The 23,063-nt window shown below is 37.7% G+C and overlaps 1 protein-coding gene and 1 pseudogene across 1 annotated transcript; both read right to left on the reverse strand.

The window, feature by feature from the left end:
• Positions 1 to 509: 509 nt before the first annotated feature.
• Positions 510 to 5,242, reverse strand: LOC107556249 (pro-cathepsin H-like). The gene is made up of 20 exons (XM_016239316.1): positions 5,117 to 5,242; positions 4,782 to 4,813; positions 4,552 to 4,657; positions 4,379 to 4,449; positions 4,199 to 4,303; positions 4,008 to 4,094; positions 3,715 to 3,770; positions 3,537 to 3,618; positions 3,384 to 3,452; positions 3,208 to 3,314; positions 2,989 to 3,114; positions 2,784 to 2,856; positions 1,928 to 1,969; positions 1,737 to 1,823; positions 1,444 to 1,499; positions 1,266 to 1,347; positions 1,113 to 1,181; positions 937 to 1,043; positions 718 to 843; positions 510 to 585 (listed from the first exon to the last, which is right to left on the reverse strand). The coding sequence occupies exons 1-20, from the start codon at positions 5,190 to 5,192 to the stop codon at positions 510 to 512; spliced, it is 1,635 nt and encodes a 544-aa protein (XP_016094802.1). The 5' UTR covers positions 5,193 to 5,242.
• Positions 5,243 to 6,109: 867 nt separating this feature from the next.
• Positions 6,110 to 23,063, reverse strand: part of LOC107556250 (ras-specific guanine nucleotide-releasing factor 1-like) — a 47,696-nt pseudogene continuing 30,742 nt past the window's right edge.

Consider the following 23,063-nt stretch of genomic DNA (forward strand, 5'->3'; position numbering starts at 1 on the left):
AGAATATATTTATTTCAGTACAATAATTTTGGTTGCTAACATGAATATTACAAATTCTTAATTTTAACAAAGTAGACAACTTCAACATTAAGCATAGTAATAGAAATGTCACTGACTAGAGCAGGGGTTCTCAAACCTCTCCATGAAGTACCCCCAGCACTGCACGTTTTGTATGCCTCCCTATATCTGACATACCCACTTCAGGTCTTGCAGTCTCCACTAATGAGCTGATGAATTGAATCAGGTGTGATAGATACGGGAGACATACAAAATGTGCAGGGCTGGGGGTACTCCAGGACAGGTTTGAGAACCGCTGCACTAGAGTGTCACTGAATGTTTTTAATGAATGTAAATCATTCTTTTAATGTAAAGTTAAATAAGTATTTAACTTATTTACAGACAGCTAGTATAGACTACAACGACTCATTGTGCATAAAATGATTTTGTGTGAGAGTAAATGTAATAACTTGTCTCCCTTTTCATGGTGTAAGAAAATACTTTTCAGTTATTTACACCAAAGGTAAAGGATAGGATGAACATGCAGCAAGTCCACACATGTTCTTTCCCCTCTCGATGTAGAAATATCTGTATGGGAAATAACAAGACATCACATTTATTGTTATTAACTTGGCCAAATGGTCAAGTTTCATATATAATCGCTACTATATTTTTTAACCTTACAGCAGTACAACATTTGAGTAAATCATGCAAACAGACCCATTGATTCCCCAGTTGGTTCCCCAGGAGTTCTTCACTATCCAGTATGGAGTTCCATTCTGCTCAGCATAGCCCACAGCAAGCACTGCATGGTTCACCATGTCAGTAGTGTTGTGACACTTGGTGCTATAAAATACAGTCATAACATTACAGAAATTCCCATGAACTGTCAGAAATAAATCCAGTGTAAAAGCAAATGTACATATACTTAATCCTAACCTCGTGTATATTCCATCTCTGTAGTGCATGAAATCAGATGTCACCTCATATGCCAGGCTGACAGGGTTCAACCTGGCCACAGCATCCACCATGCCCATTTCATCATACTAATAACAGGAATTTACAGTTAGAGTGAAGACATGAAGTTTTAATAATATTTGTACACAGACCATTACCTTTGTAATGTTTACAACATCCTTCACAAAGGCAGCAGCCAACTCTGGTTTGAATCTACATTCACCTTGCTACAAGTAAGTAGAGTATGAACAAATGTTAGCACTTTATAAATGAACTCTTGAAAACAATAGTTAAAATGGTAAAACACTTACTATAGCCTTATAGGGGTAATCTTGTTCTGTCATAAGACCTTTGTTGTACATGATGTACTCAAAGGCATGACTTGGGAGGCCACTAAAAAGCGGTGACGGAATGTAAAATGTTGTTTAGACCATTTTACAGTTAAGACTTTACTCCTAAAACCATAAAATAAGCCAAGATGAAGCTCACCCATTGCAACCATGATTGTCGAAAGCACCTGCACAATCAACAAGCTGCTGCTCTGCCTGTAAAACAATGCATGATAGGAAGAAGAAGAGGTTAGACAAAATATCCTGATGTTTCATATATATTAGTTATATTTTATTACTAATGTGCTGTTTTGGGGTTTGTTTGAACATGCCAAAGGGCAAAAAAATGTATATTCATTACAATGTTGATACGAAATTGAATAAAAATACATTATTAATATCTAATGATGAATGTTCACTATCATTGTTAAATTAAAAGCAACATTTACATACTAGTTGTAGGAGTTTCCCTGTGGCAATAGCAGTGACAGACTCCAGACAGCCTGTGGTGGAAAAAGTCCAGCAGCTACCACAAGCTCCCTGAAATAGTGTCACCGATTAAGCATTAGCACTGTTTACTTAAAAAATAATCAATTGTAAGTACAATAGAGAATTATTAGCCTATAGCAAGATAAGCAAGCTACCTGGTTCTTGACATTGGGTTTAGGTTGCCACATACTGGTTTGCTGTGGAATTGCACATTATTTACATATTCTATCTCAGCAAGCAAGTACAGTCTCGCAGTATTCAATTAAGAAGCAGCACAAACAAAAATTAACTTAACAATTCACATTTAAGTTAATTTCAATACAGTAAATGTTAAACATAGGTTCTCAAGCAATGTCTGCAGTGTCTTTTGCAGTTTTTACTTTTTAAAGTCTTAAAGTTCTACTTAATGGATGAACACCATTACTCTGATGGAAAGTGATCCATAAAAAAGGCAGGACACACACACACACACACACACACACACACAAACAAATCCCTGAGAATATATTTATTTCAGTACAATAATTTTGGTTGCTAACATGAATATTACAAATTCTTAATTTTAACAAAGTAGACAACTTCAACATTAAGCATAGTAATAGAAATGTCACTGACTAGAGCAGGGGTTCTCAAACCTCTCCATGAAGTACCCCCAGCACTGCACGTTTTGTATGCCTCCCTATATCTGACATACCCACTTCAGGTCTTGCAGTCTCCACTAATGAGCTGATGAATTGAATCAGGTGTGATAGATACGGGAGACATACAAAATGTGCAGGGCTGGGGGTACTCCAGGACAGGTTTGAGAACCGCTGCACTAGAGTGTCACTGAATGTTTTTAATGAATGTAAATCATTCTTTTAATGTAAAGTTAAATAAGTATTTAACTTATTTACAGACAGCTAGTATAGACTACAACGACTCATTGTGCATAAAATGATTTTGTGTGAGAGTAAATGTAATAACTTGTCTCCCTTTTCATGGTGTAAGAAAATACTTTTCAGTTATTTACACCAAAGGTAAAGGATAGGATGAACATGCAGCAAGTCCACACATGTTCTTTCCCCTCTCGATGTAGAAATATCTGTATGGGAAATAACAAGACATCACATTTATTGTTATTAACTTGGCCAAATGGTCAAGTTTCATATATAATCGCTACTATATTTTTTAACCTTACAGCAGTACAACATTTGAGTAAATCATGCAAACAGACCCATTGATTCCCCAGTTGGTTCCCCAGGAGTTCTTCACTATCCAGTATGGAGTTCCATTCTGCTCAGCATAGCCCACAGCAAGCACTGCATGGTTCACCATGTCAGTAGTGTTGTGACACTTGGTGCTATAAAATACAGTCATAACATTACAGAAATTCCCATGAACTGTCAGAAATAAATCCAGTGTAAAAGCAAATGTACATATACTTAATCCTAACCTCGTGTATATTCCATCTCTGTAGTGCATGAAATCAGATGTCACCTCATATGCCAGGCTGACAGGGTTCAACCTGGCCACAGCATCCACCATGCCCATTTCATCATACTAATAACAGGAATTTACAGTTAGAGTGAAGACATGAAGTTTTAATAATATTTGTACACAGACCATTACCTTTGTAATGTTTACAACATCCTTCACAAAGGCAGCAGCCAACTCTGGTTTGAATCTACATTCACCTTGCTACAAGTAAGTAGAGTATGAACAAATGTTAGCACTTTATAAATGAACTCTTGAAAACAATAGTTAAAATGGTAAAACACTTACTATAGCCTTATAGGGGTAATCTTGTTCTGTCATAAGACCTTTGTTGTACATGATGTACTCAAAGGCATGACTTGGGAGGCCACTAAAAAGCGGTGACGGAATGTAAAATGTTGTTTAGACCATTTTACAGTTAAGACTTTACTCCTAAAACCATAAAATAAGCCAAGATGAAGCTCACCCATTGCAACCATGATTGTCGAAAGCACCTGCACAATCAACAAGCTGCTGCTCTGCCTGTAAAACAATGCATGATAGGAAGAAGAAGAGGTTAGACAAAATATCCTGATGTTTCATATATATTAGTTATATTTTATTACTAATGTGCTGTTTTGGGGTTTGTTTGAACATGCCAAAGGGCAAAAAAATGTATATTCATTACAATGTTGATACGAAATTGAATAAAAATACATTATTAATATCTAATGATGAATGTTCACTATCATTGTTAAATTAAAAGCAACATTTACATACTAGTTGTAGGAGTTTCCCTGTGGCAATAGCAGTGACAGACTCCAGACAGCCTGTGGTGGAAAAAGTCCAGCAGCTACCACAAGCTCCCTGAAATAGTGTCACCGATTAAGCATTAGCACTGTTTACTTAAAAAATAATCAATTGTAAGTACAATAGAGAATTATTAGCCTATAGCAAGATAAGCAAGCTACCTGGTTCTTGACATCAGTTACATAGTGTCCTTTCGTTCTCCAGTCAATCATATCAGGATAAGGTGCGTTATTGCTCACATGATTCCCTCTAGTGGCAGAGCAGTTCTGTCAGGATATCAAATATTCATCAGGTACTTTCCTATTTCCTCATTGATCACGAGAGGCTGTTAAAAATAATACCTGAGGTTCTGTCAGGAGGTAGGACTTTTTAAATTCAGTAAAGGTCATGTCTGAAAACTGATTCAGTCCCACTGTAAAGTGCAGAGAAATGTTATGTGATTTTTTAAAAACATCATTTTCATAACACTGCTTTAAAGCAAACACTTCATTAAGTTAGATTATATCAGTCATACTTGAAAACTTGTGGTTTCCTGCATTATGGCGCTCAATCTTCTTCTTGTTCTCCAGGAATGTCTGTAGCCGCTGGTAATATTCATTTATCTCATATTTTTTGTTATACTGCAAATTTAAAAAGAATAAATCAAGTTACTTCATTCCTCTTTCTAATTTTCACTTCCTTCCTTTAGTGTCGCCTTAAATTTCCTTGTGTTGCGACATGAACTTACAATTAACTTATGCTTACCTGAGACATCCATGATTTGAAAAGATACTCATCTGTAACAAATCAATATTTATATTTCATTTTTTTTAATGCACACAACAGTTCTCCAAAGTACCTGTATAAAGTTTCAATTAATTCATAATTTGCATTTTAGTCCATAAAATCTATTTTAAATGCTGTATTATATAACAATAGCCTATACTGTAGCCTAAGTCTAAGTGGTCATAAACTTGTTATGCATTTGTTTTGAAGACTGTAACCGCCAAATAGTCAAGAGCGAAAGTACGACGCAACGGCGCACGTACGTGGAAGACGAAAAAAAGCTCAAAGTCAAAAACTGGTTTAAAAAAATGTACCTTCCTCAGTGTGCAATGGCAATGTATGCACCTGATAGAGAACGGCAAACAGAACCGGTAAAATCAGCCTGTTCATCTTCAACCCTGCGAGCAGCTCATAACAGCAGCATTACAGTATGTGAGATCTCATCACATGAGAGCTTTAGCACTCCTCCTACACGAGGGAGGGCTTTCATTGTCCTCTGCTCTCCGGGTTAAAGGTGCACTCAATATTCTTTTGATAATTAAAACGTTATACACAAAGAAATGAGCAGCATATATATATATATATATACACATATATATATATAAACACACACACACACACACACACAGTAGCTCTACATGCTTTTAGCCAGTCTTCAAGGCAAACAGGTTTTTGGTTTACACCCAATATTTTTTCCTGAAAACAACCCTATACTATGAACATAATAGTGTCGTAAAGATATGATGAAACTGTTCTTTTACAACAAAAATTGATTACATAGGCCTAAATGATCCACCTGCAAGGTATTTATAAAGTCTTATAACTATGTAATGGATGAATATCAGAGCAAACAAACACTGTTTGCTTAATTGCATAAATGTAAATACTAAAAATCTGCCCTTTTAAAATAAATGAGGCCCGTATCAGTATACATAATACACTTATGACCCAATTTTTAAGAGAGTCAAATGAAGTGAGCATGACAAAAACCACATACAAGGAAGCAATATCCCCCTGAGATAGAATAGATTTATTAGCAAGAGGTAATCAGGAAACATACAGTTTATTTAATTTTCTTTCTTTCTTTTTCTTTTCTGTTCATTTCTTTTTTCTTATTTCTTTTGTACAAAAACTGGAAATATTTCCCGAGCCGTGGAAATAAACTTAAGGGTTGAAAGATAATTCTCATACCACTGGGTATTGCTAACAGCAAAATGTTTGTTTGTATGTTTATATATAATTTATAAGAGTATGTGCACATTGATGTGTATACAGTATGTATATAGATCTATCTATCTATCTATCTATATATATATATATATATATATATATATATATATATATATAGTCCTTTTTAAAGTTTCTGGCTGATACAGTGTTGCATGCCTGCCACATGAGCCTTTAGTGTGTTTCCAGACTGTACATAGTAAAAATACATACAAATATTCACAGAATAAGCACTACATTACTATATTCCTGCTAAGAGAATGATTATAGACAGGATTACAGTATATGCAAAAACACTTTAAAGTCCTCTACCTCTAGATCATGGTTTCAAAATCACAAATCATATAGCATTGAGTGTGTAAGCATAGGATACAACGCTTTAAAGAGGTGTGCTTTAAACTAGTATGTTAAGAAAAACATAGGGCTGCATGTACAAAATATACAGAATACTTTTCTGTGTGGCGAGTTGACAATGTTTGTACAAAAAATGATTCTACGCTTGTTTTTTTTTCTTTCTTGTTTTCTTTCTTTTTAGGTAAGGATGCAGAACCCTACGTCTTTATTCTAGGACTACAAAAATACCTTTAGAATGCTGCAAGCGGGGAGGTCATTCACTTTTGATCATACTCTTAAACGACAATGCATTTTACAAAGTGATATTCAGTCACGTTCCACAATCACTGGAACAGCAAGAAGGACATAGATTGTCTGTAAATGTACAATAGCTGGATACTCTGGTGTAGAAGGATAGTGTTGAACCCAGAATAACTTTTTCCCAAAATGCTAAGAAATGTGGCTGTGAGCAACGGAAACATTACATGGGTAAACAATCACGAACCGACCAGTTTCAAAAAATATAATGCCGATCTTGCTTCTTTTTATGAAGAAATAGTCTAATTTTTTGAGGTGAGAAAATCATTTAAAAAAAAGACTTCTGCAAAATAAACTTTGCATGCAACAGATCAAAATCCTTATTGGCCAATAGGAGACATATTCTAAGTCTTTTTTTATGTAATATAATTACCATGCTCTTCACTGTCTGCTTTAAGTCATGCCAAAACTCTTAAAAAAATGTCATGGCAGTTTAGGCATTTCCAACCAATCCTTTGAGAAATCAAAAGATGGATGTTAATTATCGCAACAAATAGGAGTAAAATGCTGGAGTTGGTTCTGCTAAGTACAGTGACATGGAATATAACAGTATAAGTGTTTCTATATGCTTGGTTGTATACAGTAATATATCAGCTTTCCACATTGCTACATGGTATGCATATACAGTAAATAGTTACATGCATCTATTAAAATCTCAAAATGCTCCTGCCGGCTTTTCATATTTCATTAAAGTGATGTGAATGAGCCTAATCAATTAAAGAGACAACCACACCTTGAACTAGGATTATTGTTTTAAGTACTGTCAAAAGTATACTTTGGATTTGGAAAAAATATGATTCCCTAAAGAACAAAGGCTGAAATCAACAGGTAAGTTCTCGGTGAAAGATCTGAAACAATTAGGCAACATTTGGTTACGACTAAAAAACAAGGAAACACATCCAGGAGTAATAATCATGTTACATAACAGAACACATGGATGTATACTGTAGATAGCGTGGTGTCTGTACATTGTGTCGACGTTAGGCAGAGCCACTCTCAGTTGGGCACTTTAGGCTCAATTCTGAGAGAGGCTTCATACAGGCCTTCTTCATCCATTACTGAGCTTCTGTCCAGTAAAAACAGTGTTGCCTGAAAGACAAACAGGGTGTCAGTTTCATATTGAATATGATTCTTCAATACAACCATGGCTCAATTCTCAATTCGAGTTTCCTACATTCTAGATTCCAAAGCAATGCTACAGAAGAACAATTCTAGGTTCCACAAATAACCTTTCAGTGAACAGTTCTTTAAAAAACACTTTTTAAGTGTGAAAAACATTTTCAAAATCTAAAGAACTTTTTTTTCACTAGAAAATCACCTTTTTGTCCAATGGGAAGTTTCTTCATGGAACCATAAATTCAAATTAAGAACAAATTATTTTAAGATTATTCTCATAAATGCAACCAAGTTTGATTTTATAGTACCTTTTAGTTTTGCATACATTTTTCAGTGAATTAAAGGTGCAGTAGGAGATCTTGGAAAATGCTAACTTTAGCGTGATAGCACTGAAAGCGAATGTCCCACCCTCCCTGCAATCGCCGTCCAAAGCCACGCCCCCTGAATGCATATACGCTCTCAGACCAGAACACCAGAGACAATATTTCTACAATAGGCTACATCAGCCGTTCCCAATTCCAGTCCTCGCACTGGATGTGAAGACGTGTGTGTGTGAGTGTGATGTGTGTGAAGACGCGATGTGCAGCGCAAATCCGTGAATGAATGTTCTGAAGTGAATTAAACTTCAACGGATTTCCCCTGCTCAGAGAGTAGGGAGCAATGAACACTGTGTAGGGATCATATCGATCGGAACACAGTTCATGCACGTAGCTCACTTCTAACGAGCTAGTTATCTGAATCGGGTGTGTTAACTAAGCAAGACATGCAAAAAATATACAGAGCGGGGGGCACGAGGACAGGAATTGGGAACCGCTGGGCTACATCATCATGTGTCATTCATCGGTGAGAAAACTTTAAAAGCACTACAATACCAGGAAGGAAGATCGGGTTGTTGATGTTTGTCTGCCATTCTCGCTCTGTCTGCACAGTGTGTGTGAACACGCTGATGACGTATCCTGTCTGCACGAACAGGGTGCGCAGAGGTATGCTAATACACACGTTGACAGGCAGGTAGGAAAGCCAATTAAAACACTCGGACCGAGCGTTTTGATTGGACGAACATTTCTTGGTCCTACGCCTTCCACAGAATATATAAATACAGATAAATACATTTAGACCACTTAACTTGTTTCTGAAGACAATCGCCTATTGCACCTTTAATGTTAGTGAAGGTTAGTTTTTATGAAGTCAGATTTTGTGATTAAATGGTTTTGTAGAGCTACCGTAATGTGTTTCTGCATTCTGTTGGGCTTAAAGGTCTTTGCACGCTGAGTCCGAAATTTTCGCATGTAAAAAAATAAATACAACCTCACGCTGTGTCAATCACGTTTACACACTGCCTCCTAAACTTTCGTCAGTCATAAAAAAATTCGGACCAGGTTCCATTTTCTGCGTTTTCGCATCTGTAGCAAGCATTTTGATAGGGAAAGGATGACGAATACGAAAAAAAATGGAAAAACACATACAAAAATTTCAGACTCCATGTGCAAGGACCTTTACAGTTCGAACTGTTTTTAATCTGAATATAATTATGTTCAGAACAAAACATAGCTAACTTAGCAACCACAAATTTTACTAGTACATGTTGATCATGAAACCCTATATTGTGTCAGTACAAACGAACATCAGTTCAATACCTTTGGCTGGTAATCAATCTTGTATGCCGTTTGCTGAAACTGCCTGATTTCTCGGATGATATGAGAGATCTGTAAAATGAAGAAAATATGATACAATTATATCTGTAACTCTTTCCCACACATGCATTAAAGGAATGCATCTAAAAAAGACCTACCATTCTCATTTTGGAAAAATTGACCAGGTTGTCCTCTGTGTAGTTGGGCGTCCCCTCCTCAATAAAGGCCAAGTCAGTGAGGTACATTCCCAAATATGGCACACAGGGAGGGTCACAACTAGCAGAAGTATTAGAAAAAAATTAGCAGTGTTAGCCATGCCAGTTTTTTAATAGCCGTATCATATTATCATCACCAAAATGAAATAAAATAACCCATTTGCTCAAATACAAATGTCTGACAGCAACAAGTACTGACTATTTTTTTTTTCTTAAAACTTACTTTTTTAAGGCCTCTCTGAGGTTCTTGAATCTTCCTTCAGATGAGACCAACTTCTGCAGCTTGTCAATGACTGTTTTAGTCTTTAATTGAAATGGAATGGTAAAGTGTGTTAAATGTTTTCAGTCTGTTTTCAGTTGTCAAATACTTTCAGATCTGACAACATCAAATAACAATTCGTCAATACTGAATCAACAGGAGGAGTCCAGTAAATATTCTTTTATAGTCCTAAACTGCACTGGTCCTGCTTTAAATCTTAAGTATTCATTTAATTTTGATGAGGTTTTATCTTGTAGTTTCCCACCTGTTTGGACACTTTGAGCCAGGTCTTCTTCAGACGGAAGATGGAGCTGCGGTTGAGGGATGAGGTGATTTCCAGCACGGCATTGTAGTTATGGAGACAGCGGCAGATATCGGCCACCGCCACCCACTTCTCTATCACTGCTACCCGTATATTCACATCCTCACTTTGCAGGATCTCTGTAGCGATCAGGTTACTGATCTTTAAAAGAGGTATATCGACATTGTGTTCATTATGCTTTATTTGGAACAATGCAACAACAAATTCACTGCAACAACTTTGCACTTAACTAGGACCAGATGTTTTCACACTGAACACTTACATCATTGAAGTGTTTTGTCGTTTTCATGATGTAAGGTGTCTTCTCATTTTTGTCGTTCTTCATCCATCCTTGACCAAAAAACTCCCTGTTCATGACAATAAACACATTTGTGAGAAAAAACACACAGATAACTTACTGTAGGGATGATGGCATGTTCATAAATAGGTTATAATATCCTTCACATTTCTTCACAAATCTTCAAGTATTAAGCTGAATATTAAGTTTTTCTTGTAAAATGCATAGTTCACCCAAAATGAAAAATGGTCTAACTCACCCTCATATCATTCATGTAAAAGTTGTATGTTGTATGTACATTAATAACATAATTTTCATTTTGGAGTGAACTATCAGTTTACTCCCTAGTTTCCTAAAGAATGAATATAATGAAACATAATCACACTCACTCATATGGTATGACTTTGAAAACAAGATGGTCCAGCAGGGTGAGCTGTTCTGCGATCTCCAGAGCCGAATGATTCTCGAAAGACTCTGACTTTCCTCCTTCCGCCTATGTAAAAAAATTATTAGTTAGATAAGATACTGAATAATGAATTTCAGCACAGTTTAGACACCTTTGTAAATAGTGAAATATACTATACACTATAATACAATTAAGACACAGAAGAGGAGTTCCCTATCTGTCGGTCACTACGAGTTATGTTGTGACAACATAGGGGGTTTACTTGAGAGCCCCAATCCGCTCTGACTTTCAGAGAAAACGCCAATGAATTTTGGCTAGTGGATTTTGCATACCTGAGCCACTCCCCGTGCATACGGGTATAAATAGGCAACAGGTGCATGCCGAGAACGTGTCCCTAGTGGCCCAGACACGGGCAACCCGGAGATGTGGGAAGCTGCTATTTTCCAGGAGATGGCGAGAACAGCACCACTCCTTCCCCCGGAGGGTTAGGGTTAGGGTTAGAATCCATTGCTCTGTTTTGTTTCTGTTCCAACGGCCAGCGGTACCCACATTCTCGAAAAAAGAGCAGTTTCCTTTTCCTCCGGGTTACCAGGCTCGTGGGTTGACAGTGAGCGATACGCTGTCTCCTCACTTTTGCCCACGACACTCGCTATTGCCAGCAGCCAAGAGATCGCGGCTCGGAGACGCGCTGCCTCTCCACACATCTCTGGCCAGTCCCTCCAGGGACATGGGGAGTCCTGCTGTGATGAGCCAGGACGCAATGCCTTCTGTGCCATCCAGCACGACTTCCCACCGCTGCACCACCGCAGGTGCGTCGATTGTCCCTTTGGTGCCACTCGCACTGTGCTTGGCAGCGTGGCTCGGGCTGCCCAACCCGTCCCGCTGGCTCATTCGGACAGTTCGACTCAGCTATGCAATTAAATTCGCAAGGCAACCCCCCCAGGTTCAGCGGTGTTCTTGAGACTTCGGTGGCAGCTCGAGATGCCCCTGTCCTGCACAACGAGATTGCTGTCCTACTGGCGAAGCACGCAATCGAGCCTGTCCCTCCAGCCGAGATGAAGTCAGGGTTTTTGAAGAAGAGTGCCTTGTGTTCGGGCCAGCCTTCTCTCACGTTGTCCTGAGACCCCGGCCTGGATACGTGCCCAAGGTTCTCACCATGCCATTTCGCAATCAGGTGGTGAACCTGCAAGCACTGCCCTCGAAGGAGGCAGATCCAGCCTTGGCGTTGCTGTGTCCCGTAAGAGCATTGCGCATATACGTGGACCGCACCCGGAGCTTCAGAAGCTCTGAGCAGCTCTTTGTCTGCTACGGAGGTCAGCAGAAAGGGAAGGCTGTCTCCAAGCAGAGGTTGGCGCACTGGATAGTGGATGCCATCGCCTTGGCCTACCAATCCCAAGGCAAGCCATGCCCCCGGGGGTGCGGGCTCACTCCACATGGAGTGTTGCCTCCTCCTATGCGCTGGTGCATGGCGCCTCTCTGGCAGACATCTGTAGAGTTGTGGGCTGGGTGACACCGAACACCTTCGTGAGATTTTACAGTGTCTGCGTTGAGACGTACGTAACCGAGACGTTCTGGATATACACTACAAGCCAAAAGTTTTGGGTCAGTAAGATGGATTAAACTGATCAAAAGGAACAGAGACTTTTATAATTTAACAAACAACCCGATCTCATGAAAGTGAGTATAAATAGTACGCCAAATAAAAACAAAAACTCGTGGTATATTGATACGCAAAAATGGACTTTGGCATGTATATGCTACGCAATGGGTAGGGGTTGTGGGTAGATGCATATTATATGTACGTGAAAACTGCGTATCATTTGCATGCGAAAACTGCGTATTATATGTACACCAAACATGTGCGTATCATATACATGCCAAAGTCCATTTTTGCGTATCAATACCACGAGTTTTTGTTTTTATTTGCCGTACTATTTATACGCATTTTCATGAGACCAGGCTCAACAAAACAAAACTTTGCCAAAAAAACAACAAAAACATACAAACAATCAAACAAAACAACAGCAAAAACCTATTGATTCTTTCTAGGCATCAAAAAATCATGAAAAAAATACCACAGATTACACAAAAACTATTAGGCATCACAACTATTTTTAACATTGATAATAAAAAGAAATGTTTCTGGATCAAATCAACATATTAGAATTATTTCTGAAAGATCATGTGACACTGAAAACCAGAGTAATAGCTGCTGAAAATTCAACTTTGCCATTACAGAATAAACAAAAGAATATAAATGAATATATTAAAATAGAAAACAATTGTAATAAGTCACAAGATTGCATTTTGAAAATATCAGTGAGGGAGGAAAGCAACAATGTCTTCTTTCAAAAACATTAAATGATATTACTGACCCCAAACTTGAAGTCCTGATCGTTTTAGCACTAAACTGTTAAGTAATTTGGAGGATGACCCATAATCTTCCCACTCACCATCTGCAGCACCTCCTCCAGACAGATCTGATTGTCACCGGGATCCTCCTGTGTCAATGTCCTGTCCAAAAAGAAAAGAAAAAACAAGAAAAGCCACTGATTTAATTACATGAACAAGCATTTATCAGATTACAGAAGTCTAAAATATATGACAGGATATGTGAGGACATGTGAGCATTGATTCTGTCAGGGTGTAGACAGACTCCACTCACCTTATGATGTTGGCAGCGGCTTTCCTTTCTTGGGTAAGAAGTTCAGGGTCATGCATCACTTCCTCCAGGAAACTAATCACTTTCATTTTGAGCTCATTGTTGGTTTCAAAGTCCTACAAACATGCACACACGATACACAGGTAAGCAAAAATAAATGTTTATTTTAAGAACTGAACACTGAAAGGTTCTTTGGGAACCCTCGATGGCGCTGCTACAAAACCCTTTTATTTTTAAAAGTGTATAATATTTACTTCATCTCACCTGGGAGTGTTTGGACACCCAGTGCCTGAGGACATTGAGAACTCTGTTAGTTGCTGCTCGACGAATCACAAACTCCTTATCTCCGTTCCTCTGATCCGTGGGGAACCCTGATAACCAATCGAAATTCACATTAATCCATCTTCTGCCAAGCAACAAATATCCACAGCCTATTAAAGATTGAAACAGATTGCTGAATCCTACCTGTGCTTGCCAGAGACATGCGGCGGTACTTCTCCTTGGTTGGCGTGCCCTCGTTGGCACCAGCAGTGGCAATGGCGAAGGCAGAAGCGGCAGACAAGGCGCTACGGTTGTTATCCAGCTCCCGACAGGACGACAACGACACATGGGAACAAAAAATTAGCAGTTTACAACGACATCTCAAATGCTAAGGAACTTGAAGTTTTTTCATATAACTAAATATTCAAACCTTTCAAGTAAAAATAAAAACTGAATATTACTGGACCTTTGCATTAAACACGCAGCGAGTCTGCCATTTTGAGCCACTGATAAATGCAACATTTGGCTAGTCTGAAGGGTGCAGGTGGCTTGTCAGCGTGAGATGCAGGTGCTCTGGTTTTCATGTCAGTGAGCGATAACAACATGGCAGGGAAGTCTAGGACAGAGTGTCTTCTACCTGAAGAGTTTTTGCATTTGACGTTTTTGGGAGTGGTGGGTGATTTGGTGGGCGACACTTCAGCCTCTGCCTCGTCACTCGGGATCTGGTCGTTGTTGCCTTCCTCCCTCACTGAAATGTCTAGAGAAAATCAGTCACAGGCATTACAGTTATCCATATGCATAACATATCAAACACATGAAACAACACAATCCCACCATATTATGATAGCTTGCAGTCTGCATTTAAAAGTACTGGTATGATTAAAAAGGGTTTGAATCCTTAACTCAATATAAAACTCAAACTATAAAAAAATAACATTTTTAAAACCTGAAATAAAATAAACATTAACTGAAATAAAAAATATATAAAAATGATTTTATTTCAGTCTGGGAATTTTTTTTATTTAGTTTTAAATTAATTACTAAAACTAAAAGCTAAAACCTAATAATATAATACAAAAAAAATAAAAACTAATACGAATAATAGACACAACAAAATTACTATTAGAATGAAAACAGCAAATCAGATTTTTTTGAAAAATATCAACAAATACTATAATAGTTGGTGCCAATAGCCTCGTGGGCAGTGTGCCGACATATAGCGCTGTTGCCCTTCAAGCATCCTGAGTTCGAGTCCTGACTCGTGGACCAAATTTAAAATGCATAGTGTAACAATACACGTATAAGTGTTATAATGTATTAACTGTGGTTACAATTATTCATGAGATTGTACAATGCATTGTAAGGCGCATTACAAGGCATAATGCTTTATAACTACTTTTATAATGCATCATACATAAAGGTTTTAAGTGTTACCTTTTTTACTAATAAATATTATGAATATAATTTTTAAAAATAAAGCACTGTGTTATTAGTTCATGCTGTGTTCGAGAAACAAAAATTATTCTGGTACTACTGAAATTTTGGTGAACTAATTTGCAGTATGACCTCACCCTGTTTGACCTCATCAGCCTTGTCCGTCTTGCCTTCCCCTCTTGAAGGAACAAGCCATTTTTGAGTTTGTTAAATTATAACAATATATATAAATACACACAGATGTGTGTATTCAAATATTCAGAGATAAAACCCCCCCCCCAAAATATATTTTAAAAAATTATATTCATAATATTTATTAATAATATAAAATATTTTGGTAACCCTTTACTTAAACCATATAATGCATTATAAAGGGTTATTAAAGGTTATAATGCATTATAATTATTCATAATGTGCATTGTAATACATCATATCTTGTTGTAACTAATTATAACCAAATTTAAAATGCATAGTGTAACAATACACGTATAAGTGTTATAATGTATTAACTGTGGTTACAATTATTCATGAGATTGTACAATGCATTGTAAGGCGCATTACAAGGCATAATGCTTTATAACTACTTTTATAATGCATCATACATAAAGGTTTTAAGTGTTACCTTTTTTACTAATAAATATTATGAATATAATTTTAAAAAATAAAGCACTGTGTTATTAGTTCATGCTGTGTTCGAGAAACAAAAATTATTCTGGTACTACTGAAATTTTGGTGAACTAATTTGCAGTATGACCTCACCCTGTTTGACCTCATCAGCCTTGTCCGTCTTGCCTTCGCCCTCGTCAGGAATCTTGCTGGTGATGGGGCTGGACACGTAGAGCTTGCTGATGTCCAGCGTGGTCTTGCTGAAAGGGGACATGGAGGAGTACATGCTTGCATAGCCATTGGAGGAACAGCTAAGGGCAGCCAGGTCCAGAGCCTTCCCACCGGTGATGATGGGGATATTGAGGGACAGTTTGCGGCGGCGGTTGGGGGACGAGGTCTTGGTGATGGCCAGGGGGGGTGGGGAGGAGAACTTGCGGCTGGCACGGGGCGACTTCGGTGGCTCTCCGTAGAGGAGCTTGTTGTTCTGGCTGCTCGCGAAAAACAGCTCCAGGGATCTATGTGTTGAAAAGGAGGGTTGATTTAATTCAGTAGTAAGTCACTTTGGACAAAAGCGTCTGCTAAATGACTAAATGTAAACGGTTTAATGACCATGTTGTCTTGATTTAAACCTCCTGAGGCTGTCAAATATGGACATGCAATTTCAGATAAGGAATTTTAAAATTTCAATGACTTTCAAATTAAATTGAAATACAGTACCATTTAAAAGTTTTTTATTTAAAATATTTTTTTAAAAGAATGTAATACTTGTATTTGGCAAGGGTGCATTAAATTAATCAAATGTGACAGTAATAATATTTATTTTTTTATTTTAAATAAATGCTGTTCCTTTGAACTTTATATTCATTAAAGAATCCTGAAAGAAATGCATCACAATTTCCACAAAAATATTAAGAAGTACAACTGTTTTCAACTTTGACAATAATAAGAAATGTTTCTTGAGCACCAAACGAGCTTTTTAGAATGATTTCTGAAGGATCATGTGACACTGTAGACTAGAGCAATGGCTGCTGAGAATTCAGCTTTGCCATCGCAGCAATACATTACATTTTAACAAATTAAAATAAAAAACAGTTATTTAAAAATTTTATAATTGTTGGCATTATTACTGTTTTTATCATATTTTTGATCAAATAAATGCAACCTGACTGAGCTTAAGAGACTTGTTAGCGAGCATAAGAGATCTTACAGACCCCAAACTTTTGAATGGCACTGTACATTTGTTTTTTTCAATGTTTTTCAATATTTTTTGTCATTCCAGCTTAATATATAGATACAACAAGATAGGGAAGCCATTCAAATGATTTCACTGAAATAAAATAATAAAAGAAAAAATATAACAAAAAAGTTAAATTATTTTAAACTAAATTAAACTATAAAACATATTTTTCCACAGTAAAACACGCTCATTAAATACAAATGATAAAGACTTTGTCTCATTTCATGTGATCAGATGATTGGTTAAGCAAAATATAATAATTTTTAAATGACCCTGTTTGTTTGAAGATCAATGTGAAGCTAACACTCCGACCAATGGGAACCTGTCTGAAAAAACACTAATTCTTTCAGTTCAGTGTCACTACAGACACCAAATGACACGCTTCACCTATAAATGAGTGCAGATTTAGAAAATCACCATCGGTGCATCACTAGCCTACAAAAAGACAACAGTTACGTCTTTGCCTCACACTGCAGCTCATGATTTAGCCCATAATGGCTTCCCAACGCCGTGCGGTGTGCTCAGGGTACTGTATATGCGCTGACAGAGAGAAGCGTCTCTGCGTAGCATAAACTGCCTACTCTTCACATCTCTCTATAAGATTTGAGAGCATTGCAGAGAAGCTTTCCCACACATCGAGCCACCCCTACACGTCATGCCTGCACAGAAATAGCCCCTCTTATGACAGTCTGGGTGACCATTGGAGCTGATGCAGGGCAGCTTAGCGGGGGAGGTCTGGGGAGGCATCACAGCCGTGCAGTCTGCCCAGGGGAGAGTGGGTGCTACTGGCTGTGGGTGTGTGGGAGGTCCCCGGCTCTTACCGATTTGCCTGGATCTCCGTCTCCGGAGCCAACCGGAGGAGGAGACGCAGAAAGCGAGATGTGCGAGTGAGAGAGGCTGCTCTGGCTGCAAAACGTGCACACTAAATATTTCATCTCGCAGATGCGGCACGGGCGGAGGGTGGGGTCCTGCAGCAGAGTGGCCGGTTGCTAAGGTGATGGCGACAGAGCCCCACTGAGATGCTTCAGTCAGGCAGGCACGCAGGCGATGAAGCAGGGCCCAATTACTGCTGTTTCCAGCAGAACACACACATACATAGAGCAGGGCGACACGATTAGTGTGACCTCTCGCAAGCCTTTACCAACTCTCACTCCCTTCCCCTTTGGCTTTCTCTCTATTTCGCTCTCTTTTCTCTCCTTTTATCCCGTACGCATGCAGACGCTCGCTTGTTCTCACTATAGGGTGACAAACACTGGTGTGACCTCTCTCCTATCACACTGAATCGCTTTTTCTGCTCATTCTCTCTCACACGAGAACACAACTCCAGCAAAGCAAAGACCTGCTGCTAATGAAGAGCTGCATGTGCATTTATATATGTGTGCCAAGATACAAATGCTGAGAATTAGAGATGGATCATGATAGGTCCTCCAACAACCAACTAAACAGGTCGACTACTTTTTTTTAAAGACTTTTTTTATACTTACAATACATTCAGAAGTTTGGGTTTAATAGGATTTTTCTTGTTTTTCTGGAAATTAAAAATTAATTCAACAAGAATGCATTAAATTGATCAAGAGTGACAGTGAATATGTTACAATTTTTAAAAAACGTTCTATTCATCAAAGAATCTTGATAAAATGTATCACGGTTTCCACAAAAATATTGAGCAGCACAACTGTTATCAATTGTGATAATAAGAAATGTTTCTTGAGCAGCAAATCAGCATATTAGAATTATTTCTGAAGGATGATGTGACACTGAAGACAGTAAAGATTTCAGCTGCTGAAAATTCAGCTTTGCCATCACAGGAATAAACTGGATTTTAAAATCTATTATAGAAAACAGTTATTTTAAATTGTAATAATGTTAATATATACACTGCTGTTCAAAAGTTTGGGTTCAGCAAGATTTATAATGTTTTTTAAAGAAGTATCTTTTGCTCATTAAGGCTGCATTTATTTGATCAAAAATAGAGAAAAACAGTAATATTGTGAAATATTATTACAATTTAAAACAACAGTTTTCTGTTTTATTATACTTATATATAATATAATGTATTACTGTGATGCAAAGCTGAATTTTCATCAGCCATTACTCCAGTCTTCAGTGTCAAATGATCCTTCAGAAATAAACCTGACATTTGAACGGCAGTGTATTTTGTTTTTTTAAATATAATATTTCAGCCTTTTTAAGGAGTAAACAAATTACTGAGAGCAACTTTAAGAAGTTAAGAAGTCAAGTTTAAAATAGTCATACTTTTAAAACCTGCATTTAATTTCATTCTTGCTCTATTCAGCTGTTTTTGAGCAGAAACATGCCATAAATATTAGCTAAACATAACCCAAAATCAGCCTTGTCATGAAGGGCTTCCTTAAGACTGATTAATTGACTACCAAACATCATGCTGCTTTAGTCAGTCGGCTTTATTCTACCATTATAAGTATCAAGTTATTAAACTCATCTTAATCAGTATTTCACACTGCAGACTGTGCTGAAAAAAAAACACTCTTGCTACACACTGCTATGTACATAAGAGCCGTCTGTCTACAGTCGACATCTCTATGAATCCCATGTGATCTCATCTTCTGTATGCCAAAAAAACATCCGTGTGGCTCACCGGGCTGGTATGGCACTGATAGGCCTCTTGTATATAGTGATGAGTTTGTCAAGGACTACGTCTGCGCTGGTGAACACACGGTTGGGAGTTCACCTTGTCTGACAAAGGTCTGGCTGGTGTCTAGGAGAATCTCACAGCCCTCCACGATCATACGCTCGATAGCGAGGTTCTTCCTAATGTTCTCCGTCTCGCTAACCTCATCGTGCATGATTCTGTGGAGGTACATAATTTTAGCACTCACATATGTTATTTTTGCCACATACAGATTTTTGAATGTTTTTTTTAAACATTGATATTACTCTTAACAGAAAAAACTACATGGAAAAGAAATCAACTGAAATACTGAACGAAAGTGAAAACTTTTTCATTTCACTTAAATTAATTTTGATTTTATTTTAGTTAGCTTTGGAGTTACGAAAATACAGTTTAATTAAATTACAATGGCCATATATTCATTTTATAAATTTATATATTGCATACTTTATGTATTTCAAAATATAGTAAATTAATATATTTTTTAACTACATTTTCATGATTCCAAACTACATAAAATCAAATAAAAATGGCCACAAATGTATTTTCATATTACATATTTTAATAAATATATGAAAACATATTATATTAATATATTTAAAACAACATTTTCATGTTTCCAAAAATAACTCAAAATCAAACAAAAATTATTACAATATTGGTTTTAGACTCACCTTCATTAAACATGAAAATGCCACTAGATAATACCAGCAATAACACTAGATAGTAAATTTAAGAAAATGTCACTTAAATGATAATGATAAGTTTTAATGATAAATTTAAATGATATAATTTAAGACACTTAGTTTGGCATTAAAATACTAAAAGACTAAATAAACTGAAGCTATAAAACACTGTGAAAACAAATTATCACAGAAAGAAAACTAAAATGACATGGTAAACTAAAAATAAAATAGGCAAAAAAAAAAAAAAGGAATTCTAAATCCTGTTATCAAATGTGACTCACATACTTAAAAGTATGCACTTTTTTGTTGCATTATCAAACCCTTGGACAAACGAATAGTCCTGTCTCAAACTGGCACCATGGTATTATGTTCAGTCAGTCGGGTTGCACAGTTCAGACTACAGTTCCATTTGGTAATTTGGTGCCAATAGTGGTGAGGAAATTACACTCTTTAACTTCAGATATAGCATTTAGCAATTGATTTGATGATCTGCTTTTAGGAGCAATTTACAGCTTCATTCAGCTTCTTTTTCCTGAATGAGCCCCATAACCTGTGAGTAGTGAGAAATGATGTAGCGATTCTGACCCATGGTCATGGATGGGTGTGTTGGAGGCACATTTTGATGTACCTGGAAAGTTCCTCCAGCTTTGACTTGGCGTAATCCAAGCTGTTTCTCTCCACATGCTCATGCGGTGTATGCGCTAACAGCTCATGGAGGGTCAGTATGTAACGAGGAATCTGCCAGACAAGAAGCACATGTCATAATGTTAGACAGGAGGGTAGTTTTCGATTTTTTTTTTGCCTTCTGCAACAAACACACTCATCTTATCCACACTTAGTCATGTGCATGCATGGAAATCCAAACACAACTTTGCAAACAGTGTGCACTGTATTCTTGCAGAGGAGGCTTAGAGGGGAGCACTATCACTCATCAGCACATTTATTACCAACGCTGCAAATCCCAAAGTAGACCTTGCTAGACTAGATCACATGGAAACTGCTTACTCGACAAGAAAAAAGCCATTATGGACCAGAATACACTTAGCAATTGATTTCATTTGATGATCTGGTTTCAGGAATGAATTACAGCTTCATTCAGCTTCTTTTTCATGAGCAAGGCCCATAACCTGTGAGTAGTGAGAAATGATGTAGCAATGTTGACACATGGTCATGAATGGGTGTGCTGGAGGCACATTTTGATGTACCTGGAAAGCTCCTCGAGCTTTGACTTGGCGTAATCCAAGCTGTTTCTCTCCACATGCTCATGCGGAGTATGTGCTAACAGCTCATGGAGGGTCAGTATGTAACGAGGAATCTGCCAGACAAGAAGCACATGTCATAATGTTAGACAGGAGGGTAGTTTTCGATTTTTTTTTTGCCTTCTGCAACAAACACACTCATCTTATCCACACTTAGTCATGTGCATGCATGGAAATCCAAACACAACTTTGCAAACAGTGTGCACTGTATTCTTGCAGAGGAGGCTTAGAGGGGAGCACTATCACTCATCAGCACATTTATTACCAACGCTGCAAAGCCCAAAGTAGACCTTGCTAGACTAGATCACATGGAAACTGCTTACTCGACAAGAAAAAAGCCATTATGGACCAGAATACACTACAAAATCCTACTTTCAGAGACTAAAAAAGCACATGAGGACCTGCCATGTGCTAATAGCCAGCTTGTGATTCATAGCATGGTAATGAGAGCCTGAATGAAAGATTATGGTCACCTGGAACATGGGGTAAGTGAGGAACGTCTCCAGTGTACGCTCCTCACAGTCAGGCTTGGCTTCATACTGTTTAAGCAGCTTGTCGAAGTCGCGGTTCTGCTTGCAGTGGGCCAAGATCTGCAAACTGTACTGGTGGTTACGTACAAACTCCTGGTAGATGTTCAGCATGGGTAACAGGATGTCAAATAGGTCGGCTGAAGGACAGGAAGGAAGATCAGAGTCAGTGTAACTGGGCCTCAGATCTGTGGCACTTTTTGAAAAAAGCTAGCTTGCAATTTGAAGAGTCTACAGAATGCTCTTTGCTGTTGGTTGCCAAATGCTCTGGCAGTGCACTCACCCAAGACTAATGTTGGCCAGCTTGCTATTCGAGCTTTCAACCCTTGGTAGAATATCTGATGCAGAAACATTATGGTTTCACTGCAGAAACAAACAGCATATGTAAACAACAACGCAAGTGTTTCATTATTCCTGTAAATTATTACATGATTTTTGCAATGTTTTACTGTATGCTCACCAGGGCAGCATTTATATTAACAAACATACAGTAAAAACAGTTATATTGTGAAATATTATTAGAATTTAAAATAACTGTTTTCGATTTTTATATATTTTAAAATGTAATTTACTCCAGTGATGGCAAAACCGTTACTCCAGTCTTCAGTGTCACATGACCAGTGTTGGTGAATAACTACAGTAGTTACATGTAACATAATTACATGATTTAATTACAAAATAAGTGTAACTGTAATCTGTGAAAAAAAACGCCACTATTGCTGACCCCCTCCAGTGCCCTGCGGAAGCCGGCAAGTCCCCCCACACCAGCTGGGGCGGAAGATAGGACAGCGGCTAGGCAGAGGTGTCCGCCACTGCTGTTCCATACAGTGGT

This window comes from Sinocyclocheilus grahami, unplaced genomic scaffold (genome assembly GCF_001515645.1).
Source record: "Sinocyclocheilus grahami isolate Dianchi unplaced genomic scaffold, SAMN03320097.WGS_v1.1 scaffold562.1, whole genome shotgun sequence".
NCBI lineage: Eukaryota > Metazoa > Chordata > Actinopteri > Cypriniformes > Cyprinidae > Sinocyclocheilus > Sinocyclocheilus grahami.